Genomic DNA, 21,553 nt, shown 5'->3' with positions numbered 1-21,553 from the left:
TGCAGGGGCATCACGTTTTTTCCCTCCAAATGCCTTGTTTGAAAGTCTCACAACAGTTTCACGAATCGGTCAAGCTAAGTCCCATCCATTTGCAAATTATCCACACCAGAAAAGGACATTAGTGCTTCAACTCCAGGACAAAGTGGGTCTGTTCTCCCCACTGGCTGGTGGCCTTTTGGTCCTCTGGAATGACGAGGGAGCTGAGGACTTCTTGTAGAAATCCCTCTAGCCTGGGATATTACACAAGGCAAAGAAATGGCCTGCGGGACTGTAAAGGTGGCACTATGTTGTTCTAGGAGTTCTTAATGAAAATATCATATTGGTTGGAACACTACAAGTAGTCACCTGTCTCAGTGAAAATTATAAATTAAATAATAGGGACTGCTTAATTTCCACATGCTTGAGATTAAACATTCTGCTACTGTAAGATGTCTCAAGGCAGTGTATTCTGTAACTTACCTCAAAGAGTTTAAAGGGTCTGGAAGAGGTGTCTTTTGATTTATTGATTTTTGCTTTGGTTTTTTTATATAAACTGATTAAAACACCAAAATCCTTGCCAATATATTAAAAGGAGAAATGAATCAAATTATGACAGGCCTGTCATCCTGACAGGATCCCATGGAAAATAGTAGTTAATAAGGAATTTACAGATGAGTTAAAATAATGAGATAATTTGCTGTCACAATAATTTGTGAAAAATAGACAGACTTGATATAGTTTTGATGAGATTACAAATGTATTAAAAGGAATAACAACGGTTTCATGAAAGGCATTTGGCTAATATCGCATAATATTTTGATGAAGAAATAACAGTCACATCCAAGTCAGTATCTCAAAACATAGTTGTTTCCAATGTCCAAAATGTAGTTGTTTCTGCTGGAATCCTGCAGAAACATTTTTCCATTAGAAACCTCCTTCCAAAGGCTAAAAGCAATGAAGGATACAGCAAAAGGACACTATGATTGTCCCACATTTGCCTGAGGCAGAATGCCATTTTTTTATTTTATCTGTCAAAAATTGATTTGTTTCTGAGTTCATTAATTTCTCGTTCATTTGGGATTTCAAATGTTTTCTTTTGGAAAAGCCTTTCAGTGGGCCTGCTTTGCAGTTATGTTAATGCTTGCTTAAAGTTTCCCTGTTCTCTTAGCCTTTTATCCTTTGAAACATGCATAGTTTGTATTTGAGTGCTAATTTTTATGGAAACTACAGAAACCTTTTCAGCTAAGTGCTGTGGAAAAGAGCATTATTAAGGTGGAGGACTTTTACTGAAAATATGCTTAAAAGAAATTACTGCAAACATTGATGTCTGAAAAGAAAAACAGTCTTCAAGAAGGACTGGAGGTCTTATGCACTTATAAGTAGATCCACATTAAATGCCTAGAAATGGACATTTCCAGGAGATGCAGTTCCGTAATATGATTGTCTACAGGCCAGATATAGAGAGATATTAGATTCTTAAAACAAGATTTGAGTATAATTTAAGTAGTGGCAATATAAATACAAGTGTTTTACCCTTTAAACCCTGGTTTGTGAATGGCTGCATCTGTTAATCCGGAAAGGTTCCTATGCACATCCCCAGTCTATTCTAGGATTGTTCGTGGAGATGCCTTATTTCTTTTTGCCTTAGGTACAAAAAATGGACTTGGGCTTGGGCTCCTAGTTTTGCCCTGAGTCCAGGTCCTGCCAGATTCCCTGACTAGAATTTCCACTGTTCCCTTTTTCCTCCTTGGTACCATCTAACCTTGTGATTTAATGATTTCTTTGTTTTGTTTTGGCCTGGTTTTTGCTAGAAAGTTCCCTAAGTAGCAAAAAGATTGATCCATAATTGCGCTGCCTCCACACACACACGCATACACGTATACTTGGGTTGTGAGTGCCTCTGAAAGGCACAGTTGTCCCCTCCCTCCCCATGGCAAACACATGGTGACAAAAGGGATCCCAGAAACCCCCAAAACAGGGAGACACTTGGGAGAGAGGGGTTGAGCAGTAGGTTGAAAATGTCCCTATAGGCAACTTATCTTGAAGAAAAGTTGCAGGCAAGCAATCTTTTTTTCAAGTTTTTATCCTTATGTACATTCAAACCCCATCCTTTCACCCCTCCCTCAATTAACAGATTGCACCTTGCAGAAAACCATAACCCTTGAGCTCTCTAGTTGTGTATGTGTTGCCTCATCACATTCATTATGGACTGACATGGAACTCAGAAGGTATTCCTGACTAGTGTACTGGCCAGATCATCCATCAATGAAGAAGGATCAGCACCCCTTGGGACACTAATCCCAGCCTACATGGAATGAGGTGTATGTGAGTACGCTATCTGTAGCCAGCTCCTGCACAGGATCCATATTCATTCATTACTTGTCTGGAGTTTTATGTCCCAGCTGAATCCTTCCCACCTGACATTCCTAAGTGCTGCAGTAGGTGTCTGGCTTAGCAGGCTTATCTCCTACAAGATAACTTCTTGCCATTGAGGGACTTATAAAGTTAGGGCATAAGCCTCTGCAATGAGGCTCTGACAACAGAGGAATCCATAGCAATGGTGATGGTAGCTTATTACATCTTTCCAAGGTATCCAGTTTCATGGATCTGAAGCTGATGTCAATGAGCTTCATGGAGGAATGGCCAAGGAGGCCCCCTGACCACATACCTCTTGAGGGCTATGGAGCAAGCAAAGCTCTTTCCAGTCAATATTGATGTTCCCTCATGTAAAGGTATACATAAAGCAGCACGCAAGGGCAACATGAGTCTGAGCATGCCAAAAAGCACAAAGGTCTTAATGAGCTGAGCACCTTTAACGTAAGTTATTGCAATAGCTGTAGTCAGTGATCCAAAAGCTGTAGTCTTAGGGTGTAGTGCTCAAACAAGATAAGAGTGGTGTTGCGCATAAACTTGCGGCTGGGAGTTATTACTTGGAGTCCCAAGCCCCATCTGTCATGACTGTGTGATATGGTTGATAGGCTGATGATCATGGAGCCCAAGGGACTCCTTGTAGGTGCCTTGGCTACATCTAGCAACTTGAGCAAGGTTGGGTGGTGGAGGCTTGGGCACTGTGCTATGCTCATCTGCACGGTGTAACTGGCACGCCATTAACCTGTCACCCTGTAAACAATACCCTGCAGTGTGCATGGGCTAGGATGGGTTAAGGGCTGGTCCCAGGGAGTCTGGCGGCATGGCTAGAGGCTGTCATGCCACTTGCTTTCGGGTCAGAGAAGGGCCCTGACCTCTGTTAATTACTAGGAGAATAATACTCCCACATGACTGCTGGTTCTGCTCGAATAGACAGCTGAAAGATAGGATACTCTTTTCATTTCAGGTTTTTACCTCCTGCAACTGACGCTGGGACAGCAAGGAGCTTGGTGAAGAGATTTGTATGGGCCTTCTGGAGCCTCACGTGTGTGCTTTATGCTCAATCTGCTTTAGTTCTCCCTGGCAGTTAAGGGGAGTGAGGGTATGCGATGGATACCAGGAGGGACATGGTTGCAGGAGAGAGAAAACCCAACTTACAGCCTGCTCTTCATGGCAAGTTAAAATAAGGGGGACAGAAGGGTTTAGCAGAAGAAAGAGAGAGGGAAGGGACATTGCAGGAGCGGAGCTGGGACAATCTGTTTGGGCCTATTTGGAAGAAATGGACCAAGTGTTCTGTTGTAGAGGAAATCTGTCCCTCTCTGACATTTCTCCAAGCTCCTGGCCCCTTCCCAGAGTCCTGCTGCCTTCCTACTGAAGCAGTCCCTTTTTTCTATTACTATTATCTGAAAAGAAGTGCATGCAGGGACACTGGCCACCAGGCACTATTTTATTTCCTGTTTGATAGCTCTATACAAACTAATGTATCTGAACAGCCAGGGGCACTGATTTATATGTATAACTGTAGAGCAAGACTGAAAGACCACTTTCAATTGTTCTGCTGCCTTTGCCGGCAATCACTAGTTCTGCTACACACTGAGGGAAACTAAGTGCATCATTCTTAAATTTGCACAGCTATGATACTAGGATTAGCTTTGCCATAGGGCTTGGTCATTGCAGCATCGTGCCAAGACTAAGTCTCTTCAAAGTATAAACAGACATGAAACTTTTAAGCCAAATCCACTGGTGCTGATAGCTTTTAGCTGTCTGCAATCTTCTGGCACCCGAAGAGATTTTTTTTTCCTATCTAGTTTTGTACATAAAAGCATATTCTCTGCTTGATGTTAGGAACGCTACGCTGAAGGTAGCTTGGCATTGTGGCACCCTTAGGCACACAGAGCCCTTATGCCAATCCTTTCATGAATAAAAAGCACTCCAGGCTCCGAATTTTGCACGTAGGTACCCATGTCAGTTACCCAGGTCCTTGTTTGTGCAAATGGGGTGCAATTGAGAGAGGACTTATTTCTAACTCATGATGCAGACCTGTAGTGCTGTTTAGGCATGATGTCACCATAAAGGGACCCATAAACCGAGTCAGCTGTTTGGCAGATTTTCATCTACGTAAATCCCTCTGTAAACTAATTATATGGCCACAGCTTATAAATTTTACAAGAAAGCAATCTCCAGACTTGCTTTTCTTGTCAGTTGCAGATCTTGAAACTTAACTCTAGATGTTGCAAAACTAATCACCGGGGTTAGAGACTCTATAAACTGTATTGTATTGCATAGACACATAAATTTCCAGTACTTCTTTCCTTCTTTAAATACCAGCTTAAGTTTTAGTCCATTCATTTTTAATGTTTGCAAGTAACACACATACACACACAAAAGCCTAAATAAAACCAGTCCACAACTAAACCCTTGGAAAATGTGAGCATAAACTGCAGCTAGAAGTCTCCAAATGAAATGTTTATATGTACTAGACATCTTGTATCAGGAGGTCGTTCTCTTGCTGTTATCAGAAGTCAGCCCTTCACTCCCTATGTCTGCTTCAAACGCTTTTATCCCTGGCAGCATGAGGCTTGCTTCAAACATCCTGCTTGCTTGTCAGCAGGGTTGATGCACTATATTATAACAAGGATTTGCCACAACTGTTGTTCACAGGCAGCATTTTTAGCTCTACAAGCACAACCCGTGAGATTCTCTATCAACATCATCATTATTTATCCAAGGCTCTTCCAGTAAATTGAGCCTAATTAGTCTTTCCTTGGGGTAAAATGCAGCAGCCTTTCTTTTATTGTTGCTCTTGTAGAGAAAGCAGCATCATCCTCAACAGTGGTAGGATCTGGACAAGGAATAAGCCTCATAGCTGTTGCATTGTCCTCCTGGTATGGCATTGGCTTAGAGTCCAGTTCTTAAGCTAGGACTAACTGGCAGGAACACAGCCAATAACTGCGCATTATTTTCACTGTGGGTATATTTTAGTTGCACAGTTGTATCCTTGATGCTGCATCTCCCTTAGCTGAGAGATTGGTCGCATTTAACTGATTTGGTCAAAGCTGCTTCATCTTCCATAGGCAGCTCTCAGAGACTCCCTGGAATCAGTAACTCTCATTTCTATTGAGACAAAAGGCGAGTCAGCCCACCTTTACCGTGTGACAGAAATGGGGCAGCTGAAGCTTTGGAAAAATATTGTCATATAAACTGGAGATCTGTGTATATTGTCTTTTTACATTAAGAGACCCTGCAACAGATAGCTGTATACTAATGTAATTAACACAAATCCACAAAAACAACAAAGGAATTTAAATATCCTGGCACAATCATAACATTTTTTTTCTTAAACAGTAGAAATTAAATAGTGAGTGAAAGGCAACAGTGGTGTTTCACCACAAAAACTATATCAAGCTGGTCTGTGTGACTATACCAGCCTGTTAACACATTCTCCTTGTCCTGTGCCTTTGTGGAAACTCCATTTTTATAACTTAAACCATAATGGAGATGGTACATTACTACTACTACTACTACTACTACTACTACTACGAGTCTGATTTGTTTGGGTACCCCTACCTATGAATGCAATACAGGAGGATTTTTTTTTCTTTTTGTAACCCCTGCCCGATTTCTTATACAAAGGTTCGCTTGGGCACAAAAACTTCTGATTTGTGACTAAATTATACTTCAGATAATGCTGAGAGACTTCATGCAAACAGCAGTATTAATTAAGATAATAATAATACTCATTTTTGGTTTAACTGCAATGGTGCATTTTTTTAAATCAAATTGTTGAATAAAATATGAAATTAGGGGTGATACTTGTATAATAATGGAATGAAGGTTCCGACATATCAAAAAACTGTTTCACATGCCACCATTAACATATCAGTCCTCTCATCTCCTCACCCATCTCTCCTCCAGCCCCAAAACAATCAAGTTAGGTTATCCACTTCAAAAGCTGATTGATATAAATAGATATCTGCTAAAATGTATACTGTATTCTAATAAGGGTCTTAAATATTTGCTTTAGTTCATTTTGATAAGTTTAAAGAACAATCCTTCTAAGTGGAAAGGCAATGAGTGAGGCAACAAATTGAAGTGTTGGCTGTTATTCTGCTTTTTAGTCCGTCGGGAGTTTTCTAATTATGAGGAAAGTATTTTGCTTACCATTGCTACCTCAAATTAGACATCTGACATTTAGATAACTATCTATCTCCACTTACTTGCTATAATCTTTGTAGGGACCTCAGCATTTCCAAAAGGCAATTTATCCCACCTGTTTTGTTCTGCTATGTAGGGAGTGTAGATATCTAACTTTTAATGCCCAAAATAAGATTAAATTAATTCCATCTTATCAGATATTGAGAGATACCCAAAATGGCTCTCATCAGATCCTTGCTTTCTGCAAGGTCTATTATACAAGATTATTGCCTGTTCACAAGGATCCTAAATATCCCTTAAAGGCTTTGATTTTTCACTTCTGCTGATCAAAGTATCTTTAGTAGCTTCTCTTCATGTACTGACAATCAAAGGAGTTGCAAAACACACTCTGTAACCTCTGTTTTATTTCCTGAGACCCCAGGAAATGCAACCACCTAGGCACGCATAATTTTTGGCATATACATAGCATATAAGAGAGGATTTCTTAAAATACTGTTTGTTGCTAATGATAATGTGAATGTTTTGATGAAAAGTTCATTGAAATGAAAAACAATCACTGAATTCTTTGCATATTTTATTTTTCTTTTTGATTTCCAACTCACACACATCTGGCATATTTTACATCTTTGCAATAAAACATGGTTACAATAGCTTAAGGAATTTATATATCCAAAATATTTCACCATGATCTCAAGATGAAATGAACTTGTCTTCCAGATGTTCAATAGTCTCCCAATTCTAAGCTACAAACTCAAGATATTGCTTACAGACGGGTGATGAATAACTTAATCATTACGTTGATCCCCATGATTTCAGAATCTTATAAATACAAACAACAATGAAGAAGGAAATTCAGTGCTAAACTTACTAATACAAGGTGGATAACAAATAAGTAATCACATCAATAAATAATGATATGTTTCTGGTGCAAAGTGCCAATACAAAGAATCCATTATCTTTTTAAATAAATGACTGCAAGTGAGTGTAAATTCTGAGAAAATTACATTCCTGTTACATGCCTCATAGCCCTACCGACACAATATGTACATCTATGACAATACAGTCACCAAATATACAAAGAAGAAACATGAATTAAAGTGTATATACCCCTGGGTGTGTAATTTGATCAGTACAATGTGCAGAAAATTATTCCGATAGTTATCATTATAACATTGTAAAACATGAAGTGCCTTAGTCTGAGTGGCTTCAGGTGAGATTTTCAGAAGAACCGAAAAGAATAACCTCAGTCACCTTTACAATGAAGCTAAGGCTGTGAAATAAACCAAGCTGCTCAGAGGAAAAATAAGGGAAAAAATTACTGGGGGCTCTCTTGCCCATGATTTGTATGCCAAATGTTAATAATCCAGAAGTATAGCACTTTGTCTGTATTGGGAGTCATTAAGCATTACAAAGCATTAAACTGAACTTCCCTCTTTGCTCCCTTTCTATCTAGTCTTTGAATTTTAAAGGGAGGAATTTAATTTCTATTGTATAAAGTATAAATATGGCAAATGATGGCTTTTTATCCAAATGCTTCATGAGCAGAACTCCACTTAAGAGGGGTAAAGTTTAGATTCAAAAAGTGAAAAACATGTGTTGGTGGAAATGTCAAAATTACTGTTTGCGCCCAAATTCAACCCTTTAACACAAGCTGTACCCTTAGGCAGATCTCCAGTTTGATTTGTGTGAATGCACCTGTTCCTTCAAGACATCAGGTTTAAAGTACATGCAAGTTGTAACTCCACAATAAAATTAAGAAACAGTTTTGTTCTTTATACAAGGTTTTACTTTTACAAAAGTATCCCTTTAAAGTTAAGATGTGCATCTGATGTACAAAGTATCAAACGTATTTTTTTAATCTCAGCTTGAAAAGAGGCTGGAGATGGGATGCATGTTAGGTTCAAAGCCTAAACATTGAAATAACTGGACACAAGGTTTCCCAGAATTTTCAAAAGTCTCTTGTGGCGCATCCTACTACCTTTTCTCAATAAACAAAGATATATGAAATAATTACCAAAACATCTCCTAATTCATATAATTTACATGATACAAGCTTGCTTTTCAGCAGCTGGTGTTCAGTTGTGAAAAAACACACAAAGTAAAATGGTTGCTGACTACAATGTACAGCTATTGCTGGGTGTAATGGAATGTACAACGGAGGTCAATGCAGACGTGGTTTTCCACCAGAGACTACACCTTTCATTGCAGCACTTGTGCTCTCAGCTTTACCTGGGCTTTCAGTTCTTCATTCCGCTTCAGTATCTGTTCTGATGTTCATAATGCCACCGGTTAAAATCTATATTAAAAGCTACGATGCTGCCAGAAGCCATGCCAGTAATCAGAGTTCTGAAAAAGATACAAAAGATGGTCCTGTTAATTCTCTTTTACCTTCTCAAGCAATGGTTTACCATAAACAGTAAAAAAGCTAAACGAGGCACTTTTTGCAACACTGTCTGAAGATCAAGGTCGTGGGTGGGATTCAGTTTGCGATGGAGACGCTACATTTAGGTGTCAACATATAAGCCAAATTTCCATGTTCCCATTATGGTCAAGGGAAATCTAGAGGTCCATTCAGACACCTTCACATAGGTAAAAGCATCATGCCATTTGAGATGCTCTTGCATATCCTGCCTTGCCTCCAGCTGCCTCTCCGGAAGGGTGTGGGTCTTCACTAGGTCCTTTGTCATATGTGCCACCCCAGGTATGTACCTCAGACCTCCGAGGTATTTCAAACAGTACTAACCGGCTATGGGTAGGCAACCGAATTAGGCTCTAATCAGTACCCTCAGTGCAGCCTGAGACCAACTCTCTACAGGTCACTGGGCATGTACTTTAGGCTGAGCTTAATTGTCCTCTAGATTCCACAGGCTGTAGCAAGTAAATCACCGTGGTTATTACAGGAGCTTATTCCTGTAGCTCACATGAAGACACGTATGCCGAAACACCTTCATTCAGGTGTTGTAGAACCCAGCTGCCTAATTTTAGGCACCTTGCACCACTGGAAGTGCCCCAGGATGGCTGACACGTCTATGCTGGCTGGCAGCTGGGACACAGGACCTGTGGAGCGCTCTGCACTTGGGGCTGCAGCTGGGATCAGCTGGATATCCTCGGGCCTCCCAGACAGAATGAGATGCCTCTGCGAAGACAACTGAACCGATCCCTTAATCATAAGCTGATCACACCTTGGTACTCCTAAAAAGCTTCACATTGAAATGTAGCCCCATATTCACGTTGTTCTGGTGGCAACAGTTGAGGTGATTTTCCGGTTATCACATATCTTCCAATTCTGGTAGCTGAGTTTATAAATTGGATTAGATATCTATCACCTCTTCTATCAAATCATACAAAAGCCATTCTCTGCTTAATTATGTGACTAAAGCTAAGCAGGTACTTAAAGCACTTTGCACAGCTGGGGCTTCCCAGCCTGATATTACAATAAGGGATAGAGAAAATGGGCTAGCTGAAATTTTTTTTGCAGTGTAAATAAATCTCTTCGAACAGAGCACAGTACTGTATGCATAAAATGGCAAAGCTCCAGAAGTAAATAGGCCTCTGCCAGTAAGTTAGTTTCAATTAGACTAAGTTTGAGACAAAAAACTTGTTTCAAGTCATCTACTCATACATGAGTAAATTAGGTACGTATTTTGTTTATAGGTGGTTTTTTTGCTTCACAACATGGGTACATAGCATAGGAATGCTGAAAAGTGTAAGAAAAATAAACTGAAATGAATGGGTATGATTTTTCTAATATCCTATGAATTCTTTGCATGTCATGAATTTGTATATTAATAAGAAATACAAGACTGATGCATGATGTAAACAGCAAATCCACTCATGATCCTGCATAAACACAACATATAGGGTTACATTATAATCACATTACAATAGAAGACTGGGGGGCCAGGTTCATATATCTGTTACGTTTACAGCGTGCATTTTAGTGCCACAGCAGTGACTGCAAAAATCTAGGCTTGTACACTGCATCTCCATTGCTCAAGAAGGTCAAAGGAAAGGACCACACTCACTCCTGGTGGATAGATCCACTGATAATATTACACATTATAGTCTAGATGCAACCCCAAGAAGTTCTCAAGCTGAAAATCAGAAATGTACCGCAAACTTTTGTAATTGGTTTTAAGGCATTGGTTAATAGGCACTACTGCACTCCAATCCAGTCTGACTATTCCTATGTTCTTAAGTTAATGTAAGTTTACTCATATTTGCTAGCTGAGTCTCTGGCTTACTGACTTCAATGATATGAGACCTCACCTTAATGTTAAACACTTGTGCTATGAGACCCAAGGATCAGAAAAAATGCTGAGTTGGATGAATCAACAAGATAACAACTGGGGTAATGGTTTTGTACCATATCCTGTTAACGACTGCATACCATAAATTCATACCTTAAAGTTCATGGAGATGTATACTTTGTGCAATTTTACCATTTACATACAAATATTAACAACAAACTCACCTCTGATCATGAGACAGATCCATAGCTCTTATGCCAGCATCACAGCCAGGGTAAATATAGAGCTGCTTGAAGTCACAGGCCTGCCATACTTCCACTACACCGTTGTCTCCCCCTGTCACCAGGTTCTGCCCATCGCTGCTCAGGAGGATGGCCTTTAGGAGAAAAAGACAAAACCCAAGCACACAGTTAGCTTTTATGGAAATGAGGCAATATTACAAAAATTTAAACAACTTACAAGCATTTCTTTTGCTCTGCCCACTTTAAATTTGCAGAAAAAGGCTCCCACTCCTCTTTCCCCCCAATCAAAAAATAAACCAACAAATTTTGGATCTCCAATTTTTAAATAAAACAATTGTGTGGTTTTAAACATGATATATAACCAAAAAGCTCTTTAACTGAATCTGCCAAGACTTGAGTTCAGCACATAACATTTCAATGTTTGTCCTACAATACTCAGTGCCATCATTAACACCTAAAGCAGAGCAGCAATCTGCATTTCTAATGCTGCTTCAAGTGCTAGTGACAGAGCAGAGCCCTGAAGGCAGGGATTCATGTCTTGGCTAATAAATGAAGAATGGACTCCCTTCAGAGCATTTTGTTTTAAAGGCGTATTTCTCACTGCAATTTAATTTCAAACAAAAATTCCAGAAATGATGTGGGATCACAAACAATATGTTCTTATTTATTCTGGAAGAGCTTAGAGTGCATTTTTGCATTTGGAGATGGAGACGAGAGGATCTGTGTTTGAATATGACTTAACCAGGAGGTGGCAATTTTATATATGGGATTTCCTTTAAACCACATGGCAAATAAATTCAATTTATTTTAATAAATAAAGGCGAGACACAACAAATGTTTGTTTGCATTTAGATTTACCCTGGTTGAATCATTGATCTCCATCTGAGCTAGGAGTTTGCCATTAATGCTGAAATTGCTGAACCGTCCTCGTTCATAGTAGATGATGCAGTGACCTTCACTAGATACTGAAATTAAGCGAGGATACAAGCAGTTTTCTGTTCCTTCCAGGGCTCTCAGCAAATCTCCAGTAATTGTGTGTACCAGACAAGGACCTTCTGTATATGAAAACATAATATATCACACATTTGCTGCTTATACAAACTATATATGCTGTGCACAAAGGCAATGCATAATACACATTTATTTCACATTACTCCTGCATAGATATAAGAAGATGCAATGCTTTCTTAAAGAATTTAAAATACACAAAAGGAAATGCAAGAGCTAGCATATTAATAAAATAGATACAACATGTCTAAAAGTGGTAGTTTATTATTTACTTAAACTGGTACGAGTTTTCATTGCTCTGTCTTCTGAAATAGTCTTTCCTTTCCAAGCATCCAGAAGCCTCAGTCTTACTGCTTTCCTCCAACAACATGAACTCTCTTTAGCCTGCCTATTCACATTAAACAGATGGGGCCCTATCAGTGACTAGTAGGAGCAACTCCCAGAGGGCATATAATCGTATCACTGCATATTTCTCCTATAGTCAATGGCAGTTCCTGTAGGTCCTCTCCTCCAATGAATATGTTATATGCATAGATTTCAGTCCTGAATTGTTTTAACAATGGGAGTCATCTGACAGCCAACAGAGTTACTATGATATCTGGACTATAAGAGCTTTTAGGAGATCACACTATAACTGCATTTACTTCAGAGAGATTTTAATATGAGATTTTAATGTCTTTTTATTACTGCTGATGAAAGAAAAAACAGCTATGAAATCTACAATGTACATTTTAAGATGCAAAACTAGGCTATTTCAATTTCAAGATCTATGAGAAAAGCTCTTTTGAAAGTGAGATCTGTATTCCTACTAATAAAAAGAGTCTCTTCTGTGATAAATGTAATGAGTCACGGTAAATACTAAATGCTTTCTTTTATGAATCACAGGATACTCCTGGACAGCACAGTAATCTCTTCCTTATACAACCAGCTCATGACCTGGAAAGTAAATTCATACTGGCAGACTCAGCCACCTCACGTTAAGCCCTTCTAACTTCTCTGAAATTCACACAGCAGCTGGGTTTGCCCAGGTAGAATGAATCACAGCATCAGTGCATTCGTCTGTGAGCCCTCTGGTACAGGTTTTTATCTGTGTTTGCATAAAGCCTTATGCAGAGAGACCTCAAGCCTGACTGGGTCTATGGGATACAACTGCAATGGAATTAATTTATTTTCTCAAATAGTTGAGTTTCAGCTTTGGAAATACTGTAGTGCCAAAACATAAGAAGTGATGCCTCCACCTTTAGAATAATTACCACGTTAGATTTTTCAAAAGAAAAGTGTAATACCTTCATAGCTGAGTGGTCATGGACATGAAAAGTCGCAAAGAAAATCTGATTTAGGATGCTACTGTAAAGACATACAGACTGACCGCTCTTTTTTGAGTTTGTTGGATAAGAACATGCAAACATCAACTTGACGCACAGGGTTTTTCTCAGAGGAGTCCTATATGTGCTGTCTCCCTGCCTCAGCAGGTTCTCAGCTGCTGTGCATGTTATCGCAATGCCACAGCCAGCTCCGGAGGGACAGCCTCCCCACGAGGGAGCACAGGCAGCGCTCAGGCAGGACGGCAGAGCAATGCAGCACTGCCGTCAAATGCAATCTAAGAAACTGGAAAGGGACTGGAAAGGACAGAAAGTGAAGAAGAAGTTTTAAAACAGGCACCTGCTGGAAACCAGCAATAAAAAAGGGATCTTCTCTCTGCACTTATATATGTACTAGAGTTTGAAGAGGAAGAACACGAGAAGAGTAACTCAGGGGACAGACTGGGCCTCCATTTCTCTTGCTCAATTACAAGCATATTCTGGATTTGATGTAAAAGTCTTTGGTCCTCCAGCAGCCTTTACCTCTAAAAATATATAAGTTACCAAAGCATCATATACTTAAGGAAGCAGAAGATAACTGAGTACAGATTCCAGCTATTTTAATAAGAGGAAATTTGCAAAACGGTAGTTGGAAAGGGTACACTATTAGAGCAGTAAGAGTGTATAAAGCTGCCTTAAAAGATAAGAAATAGCAGTGCTGCAAGAAAGAACTTTAGGTTCAAAGTTACTGTACATTTTTTTCATAAATGTCTTCATTTCGCCTACGACTGTTATGTAGTATGTCATTACAAGAGTTAATGACCCATTAGGATTTCCTGTTAAAAATGCCTTTACTCAAAAGTTTCACATTCAGCTTTGAAAATAAACGTTGAGCTCCGAGGCAGTATAAAAGATGATAACCCAGGAGCTCAGCTGTGAGCAAAAGCGGGCAGAACAAGCATCACATCCTTCTTATCCTCAGAAGCAGCAAACTTTCTAAAAAGGAGTACAAGGATATCCACGGGGATGAATAAAACAGGCATCGCTGTAGACAGAGAAAGCAAGTAGCTGGATGTGGATGTAGGAATGGAGTGGAAATGAGATAGAAAGATATATAAGGAAGAAGAACCTTAAGGAAGGACAAGGATAATGTAAAGAAAGGAAATAAGAAGGGAGAAGAGATAATGTAGCACAAAAGAAGGTAAGAGAGAAGGGGGAGGAGGGAGAGGCAAATAGGTAAGGAAAAGAGAAAAAGACATGCAGTTTGCCAAATTAAGAAAAGAAGCTGAATGAGAGAGGTCAGTGGGGGGGGAAAGTGGACATGGAATTAAGGGGAAAAGGAGAAGGTGGGCAGAACAACTAAAATGGAACAAATGAAGCAGAAACAGAATAAGGGAAGATGAAGCAAACACTCATTGAGGCAGGTGCTGTATTTACGTTGATTACCAGTTATACAGGAGACTGCTGCAGGTTTGGAAAGGTATTTTGAACATTTGTATTAGCAATTGTTGGATACTCTGGATTCCACAGATAAGTAACAGGGAGAAAGTGAACAAATGGCTCAAAAAGTTTAATAGAAGAGAGGTAACAACAAACCTGCAAACTCATTATTTGAGTTTAGTTTAGTATCACTAAAAAAAAAAAAACCTACTGGATGAAATGCTGTCCACACATCCAAAACCAAGCAAATTGACCTTGCTTCCCTTGCTGAGGAGACTGAGATCAGTCCTACAAACTACCATTCAATTAAGATCCGAGTGGAGAACTTGGAGCTGATCCTCCCCTAAATACAGGTCTCTATCAACAGGGTTCTTCACAATCAGTAGATGTCATTATGAATTATTGTACAAATTTTTATCAACTGCTCTTCCAGATCTGGGGGGAATAGTAGCACAGGCTGAGAGTTGGAAGGAACGATCAACTTAATTTGTGTCTAAACCTCCTAAGTCCAGATAGTAAGTAATAACATTCAGAGTAAGCTGCAGGTTCCCCCAGAATTACAACACATCTTAGTAGAGGAGACTTTGGATAATTAAAGTATATGTGGCTTGAGGGAAGAGTGAGAAGTACCACTGAAAAAGGCTCTAAAAATGTTAAGACTCAAATCATAAAAACATTTCTGACCTTTAGCACCACTGATAACGAGTCCCAGCTCTGCACAGACCGACACGCAGACAACTTCATGGTCATGACCAGTTAGAACAGCGCGAGGAGCTGGATAATCACCTGTTAAAAAAAACACAAGAATAAAAACAAAAAAAGGAAACAACAGAGGAATGCCAAACCAGACCTGTTTTACCAACAAAAGAACTTGGCTGTAATTTGCCTTAAATTGGTAAGCATCAGAGAGGTGCAGTGTGCTTAAATATCTCATACTTAGGTTTCTGGGCAAAATACATTCAGATACCATAAAGTTTCATAAGCACAGCTTCCCAGTGCATTAATTCATACATTAACAAAAAGCAAACTTCTTTGGTTTAGAAATTATGGACTGCATGCTGCTTACAATACACAAATGATAACAATACATTGCTGTTTTATGACCTAAAAATACTGAAAATGTATATTTCAGACAAAGAACACAAAGGGTGGTGGTATTAAAAGCAGCTGTAATGTAAAGGTCTGCTATTGAACATATGTCTCTAGACTTCTGCTAGGAACGTAAAGAGTAGCATGAGTTGAGGATGTTCCTATATTAATGATCATAATTTGTTTCATGAAACTGGGGGTAGGAAAAGAAGAGAGGAGGAACAGCACTCTACTAGAAAGATACTACTGTTGCATAGACATTATTGATTCAGAGACACATTGAATGCTTACAGATTAAAATTATACCCAAAAATGGTTATGGGTATACATAATTTTATATATATCACTATGGATACCTATGCCATTTTTATCACATTTAATTTATTAAACAGTAGGATAGACTACTCCCTAAATATTTATTTTTTATATTCAGGAATGAAATGTATTTCATTTTGGGTTCCAATAAGTGGGCATTTATGGAGTGTTTATATGACAAATAGCAACATTTCTGTGTTTCTAATAATAATAGATGCTGACATCTTAACAGAGAAACTCCTATATGCAGTAAGGAATTGCTCAGTATTTGATATTGCTTTGCCAGGTAAAGAAAGTTAATCAGTAACAAAAAATTAGCAGCTTGCTAGATAACATAGATTTCACCTGGTTATATTTACTTTGTACAAATGAAATATAGAAAATTGGGAAATTCCAAAGGACTGGAGCTCTGCCAGTGTAGTTCAAATACTTAAAAAGGATAAAAGAAATGACCTAGGGAACTATGGATGAATTACTGTAACATTAATCCTATGCAAAATAACAAAATGGTTAATCCACAGTTCTGTCAACAAAGAATTGGAAGCAAAAATCTCATTAATGCCAGTCACCATGCTGTACTGGAATGGGAGTCTTGTCAAGCAAGCTTCTTATCTCTTTCTGACAGGATGACAGGTATAGTTGATAAAGATGGCTATATTAAAATGGCCTCCATGTATTTTTTTCAAGATATTTGTCTTAGTAGTACAATGTTTTGATTTAAACCTGTTTTATATGGAACTGACTGTGGACAACAAGGATGGCACAGTAGCTGGTTCAATAACAGATCTTAAAATTTTCTGTCCATAGGAAGGTATCTACTATGAGCTACATATTAGGATATTGGAAATTAGGGTGTCCAGTTAGGAGCTGGGAATTGATTCTTGATCGAATACTAACCAATAATGTTATCTACAGGATAATATAAAATCTTTGCTGGTAAGATATGGTTGTATATAAAACTGATACAAAGATTCATGGGCAACTGTATAACGAAGAGAGAAAGTCATTATTGTAACATTCTCTGCATTGCTTAGTTAAATAAAAAGGTAGCAAAATGTGGTTTATTTATTTTGAGTGCAGCCAGGTGGAAGGTTGACGCTCCTGGACAAGCACAAGTGCTGCTCACTGGAGAGGAGATTCTGTTCTGGAAGGCAGTGAGACAGAGAGGGATTTATGGAGCCAGAAAGGAAAACTCCCTCAACATTAACTTTCAACGCCATACCCTAGAGTAGCAAATAGGAGTCAAGAACTATCTTGCCACTGTAGACCAGGAAGATTAAAGTTTTGTACCCACATTTACAGAAATGAGCTTAAAGGAGGGTCACACAACTGATACAGAGAATAAGACAGGAGGCTGCACAGTGTTTAAAGTGTTTTCTCTCTTCACTGCGCAGGCAGCAAAGCAGTGAGTTGACCACGATAGCTGGGAATCACAGGTGTAAAAGATGTCCAATAGCCCAGAAATTTATCTTGCAGACAGTGGCACAGCAATGTCCAACGGGTGAATGACTGCACACATTTCAACCCTGCAATAAAATGCTGTTTCCTAACTGGAAAAACAGTTAAACACTAAAACAAATTAAAAAGGGAACTACCCGAGTAGCTAAGCAATATTGCATGGGTTTCTGAAAGATATGCATTAGGAATAGAGGCTTGGATAGACTTTTGTGGATCAATGAATTTAGTCCTTTTTATTGTGGACACTCACATCATATAAACTTGTTAATAAATTAATGAAATGGATATCTGGATATGTGACTTGGAAGAATGTTCCAAACCTTTCCTACTCTAAAGGAGAGAAATATTCTGATCTTCAGTCTGAATTTATTCCTCTCTACCTTGTATCTCTTTGTTCTTGTGTCAGCACTGTCCTTTAGCTTCAGGTCTTCTCCCTCTCTTGTGTTGTCCCCACTCATGTACTCCCAGAATAAATCAGCCCTCTCGGTCTTTCCTTTTGAGTCTATTGAACAAACCAAACTCTTATAAACTCCTTGGAAGTGACGGGCTTGCCATTTTTCAGTCATGGTAGCAACCCATTTCTGTGCCTGTCTAGCTCCAAGTTCGTTCTTAAAATTTGGGTAGCCAGAACTGCATATAACAATAGTTCTTGAAAATTTAGCATGAATCTACAGTATTTCTTGCCAAACCCTAACGTTTCCTGTCATCAAAATTTTAATAATAATTCCATGTATTTTACTATCTTTCTGAACCAGCTGAGAACTACCAACCATGGATTTACAGACTTCAGTTTTGGACCCAATAGTACAGGGCAGGTCAATCTACCTGGTCTTATCATTGCCTTGTACAGACACATTAACACTTTCCTATCTCTAATGAAAACAGCTACCCCAATAAATCCTAGTGTCCCAATCTTTAATCTAGCCTGCAAGAAAAGAATCTTTCTGGTCTGGAAACTGAATATGTGAACTGAAAACTGGGCTTTACTGCTAGGGAAGGATGGATGTTGGAAAAAAACAGAGAAATATGCTTGTGTATCTTATCAAAGATTAGCTATATTTTGAGATTTAGATTTTTATAATTTCCCCATCAATGTTGCTGTTGAGAACCCCATCTCCTTTTGAGGTTTTCTTTTCTCCAAGTGCATAACAGAAAAGTGAAAAAAAAATGCAATTCAACTAAATTCAGAATTTTCCACTTTTTTTTTTTTTCTTCTGTATGTCCTCCTGGAAAAAAGAAGAATTATGCTCAAGGGTCATCCTGACTTAAACTCTGATTACAGAGGTGTATACAGTAGTGTCGTAGACTGCAAGGGTGAATGACTGAAATGATTAGAAGGTTAGAAAATTTTTAAGGGAAAAGAAATAACGCAATTTTCAAAAGGACATTTTCCTCAGTGTTTCCTAGGAAAACACTATAATATCGTGAAACTGTAAATTGTCAGAATATGAAAAATGAGCATATTCATTTGACTTCTTGATTTATAAAGGAAAATGCTTATAAGGAACAACTTAGATATTTGAGTCCTGTTTTTCAGTAAATACAAATTAATAACGGCATATCATTATTAGGAGTATCAGTCTGACAGTAATTGAAAATGGCATTTTTCCTCTTAGAGCTCAAAGAAAAAATTATTCAGTGATACTTTCTACAGGAAACGCTGTGGTATGGGGAAGAGAACCTCAGTCATATTACATTTTATTGCTAAGGACAGAAGTTGTGAACTCCAGGAATCATTCAAAATCTAGCAAAATATTCTGTCACTGTCACATCACCACTGATAGATGCAGCCAGAGGTCAAAGGCTGCAGCTCTGAGGGAATTGCAGGTGAAAATATCCTACCTATGAACTGAGATACCATCAGTGTAAACTCCCTGTAATTTCCCCAAAGGAGCACCTTTGAACCGAATTACTAAAGGGCAGACGGAAAAAAAAACAATAACCTGCACTGTATTTCCAAACAAGTAAGTTTTTCTACAAAGTCTAAAATAAAATACATCTTCCCTTCTTTCTGAAAAATATAATGCTTAATACTATTATAAGGTTCTTCTGGAACAAATGGTGCTCTCGCATGGTAAGGAAAAAAAACAAGAAAAGAAAGAGAACAGATAGTGTTACTATTTCTCTCATATTGTCCTTTTCTAGGAATTACGTACAGATTGCTATGGGGACACATCTAGGAGTCTTCTGTATAAAGAAACATGAGAGCACAAGGCAAATTCCAGCTTCTCTTTCATCTCTGACTTTGACGGAAGCATGTACAAGGCCATAGCTGAATTATTTGCTGAAAATAATTTACTTTACTATTTACTTTACTGTTAGCACTTTTGAGGGGATACTCGTCAGAAAAAAAAAATCTTAGAAAATACTATGGCTTTCATAGAAGTGAAAATAGCCTTCTTGAATTCTTACTGTCAGAAAAAAACATCCTGGAGTTTGATGAAAAGATAAGGCTATGACCAATAAATAGGAATATTTCAAAATAGGAAATAGCCAATAACAATATCCACAACATGAGGGAGCAATGGTTCTAAAAGAAAGATTGCTGACAGAAAAATATTCATATATTCAAAATATTCTCACCTCTGGCAGAACTGGTTTATTTGCTGAGGAATGTGAGCAGCATTGTATATATCTACAAACAATTCACCTAGGTGAGTGGACTTTCAGGTACTTTGCACCTATCCAGACCCCAAAAGGAAAAATACAGTGGAGGAGAGGAGAGTAAGAATTTGCAGCTTCTCTTCCTATTTCTTCCACTAAATTGCTTCGGGAACTTTGGCAAGTTGCTGAACCGCCCTGCACTGTACAGCTCCCATGGGGTATGCAGCAAAGCATGGGCACAGACATCTGTTGATAAAATGCTAGATATAACCGCATTAGTTCAGGTGTATTGGCTCATTCACCTTTGCGTAGCAGTCTGAGGAGAGAGATGTCTTTGGATACCAGAGTAGAGACGGTGCCAGTAAAAATTACACACTAGTTTTCAAAGAGCTTCTACTCTGGCAGAACAGTCCTAAGATACCGTATTTTCAAAATTAATACCTAAACTGTACAAACATACAAGTACCATATAACTCTTTAAACAGGCAAAGCAGATTGCATGTGTGCCAATGTGCTTGTGCAGGACCTTCAGGCAGCCGTCCAGTCCACTTGGTACAGATCACACTAGTGGCTATTTTTAAACTGTTGCCCTTTCAAGGTTAACCTAGGGCATGTTATAGGGTATTAAAATGTAGAGGGATATAAAAGAATAAGTGAATATTCTGAGTTCAGAATAACTACTCTTTCAAAATACAAACTCACAAAACCTGCGATGTTCACAATTTTAAATTGTTTCAAAACTATATTACGTAAAACGAACACATAAAAGTATACTTTGTGACAGACTTAAAAAAAAGTGCAGGTTAACTTGACAAAGATCCTTTATGGTAGTGCTTACCCTCCCTTTCAGGTATATACAGAATATACTCACTGGGACAGGATGAATTGTTAGCACCTCTGAGGATCGTTATAATGATAAACAAACCCAGCTTAGGGCTGATAGACACAATATTTTCCAATGGTCAGCACAGTTCCCGTTAGAAAAAGCAGGGTTAACTCTCACACCTCTTGTGACCATCCTCTTGGAAGCTACAATAGGTAATGAGAAATGTCAAGTCCCAAGATCAATGAAATTTCAGGCTCTAGGGACAAAACAGGAATAGCATTGATCCTTTTAAAGAACACCAGTCAGAGGGTGAATGTAATATATTGCACAGAGAGGCTCAAGAGGATAAGCGGCCAAGTCCAACATACTTACCTGACAAAAAATTCAATCAGCTTTTAGCACAAGCTGCCTACCCTTCCTTTCTTTCATGCAGGAGTCTGATTCCAATTAAAGTGTGCAAATTAATTTTTATCACTTCCAAATTAGTTTCTGAATTTGTGTCTGTTTCAGATGAAAGCA

General features: G+C 38.6%; 1 protein-coding gene across 4 annotated transcripts in view; it reads right to left on the bottom strand.

Moving 5' to 3' along the window:
- Nucleotides 1-7,060: 7,060 nt before the first annotated feature.
- Nucleotides 7,061-21,553, bottom strand: part of NBEA (neurobeachin) — a 519,980-nt gene continuing 505,487 nt past the window's right edge. For all 4 annotated transcript variants that reach the window (XM_050890741.1, XM_050890750.1, XM_050890767.1 and 1 more), the window contains 4 exons: nt 15,427-15,528; nt 11,852-12,048; nt 10,976-11,127; nt 7,061-8,847 (listed from right to left, as the gene is read on the bottom strand). In XM_050890741.1, coding sequence (XP_050746698.1) covers nt 8,757-8,847; nt 10,976-11,127; nt 11,852-12,048; nt 15,427-15,528 — 542 coding nt within the window. In that variant the 3' untranslated portion in view covers nt 7,061-8,756. The remainder of the gene's footprint in view (nt 8,848-10,975; nt 11,128-11,851; nt 12,049-15,426; nt 15,529-21,553) is intronic.

This window comes from Gymnogyps californianus, chromosome 1, assembly GCF_018139145.2.
Source record: "Gymnogyps californianus isolate 813 chromosome 1, ASM1813914v2, whole genome shotgun sequence".
Taxonomy (NCBI): Eukaryota; Metazoa; Chordata; class Aves; order Accipitriformes; family Cathartidae; genus Gymnogyps; species Gymnogyps californianus.
This window is presented reverse-complemented; position numbering and strand designations above follow the sequence as displayed.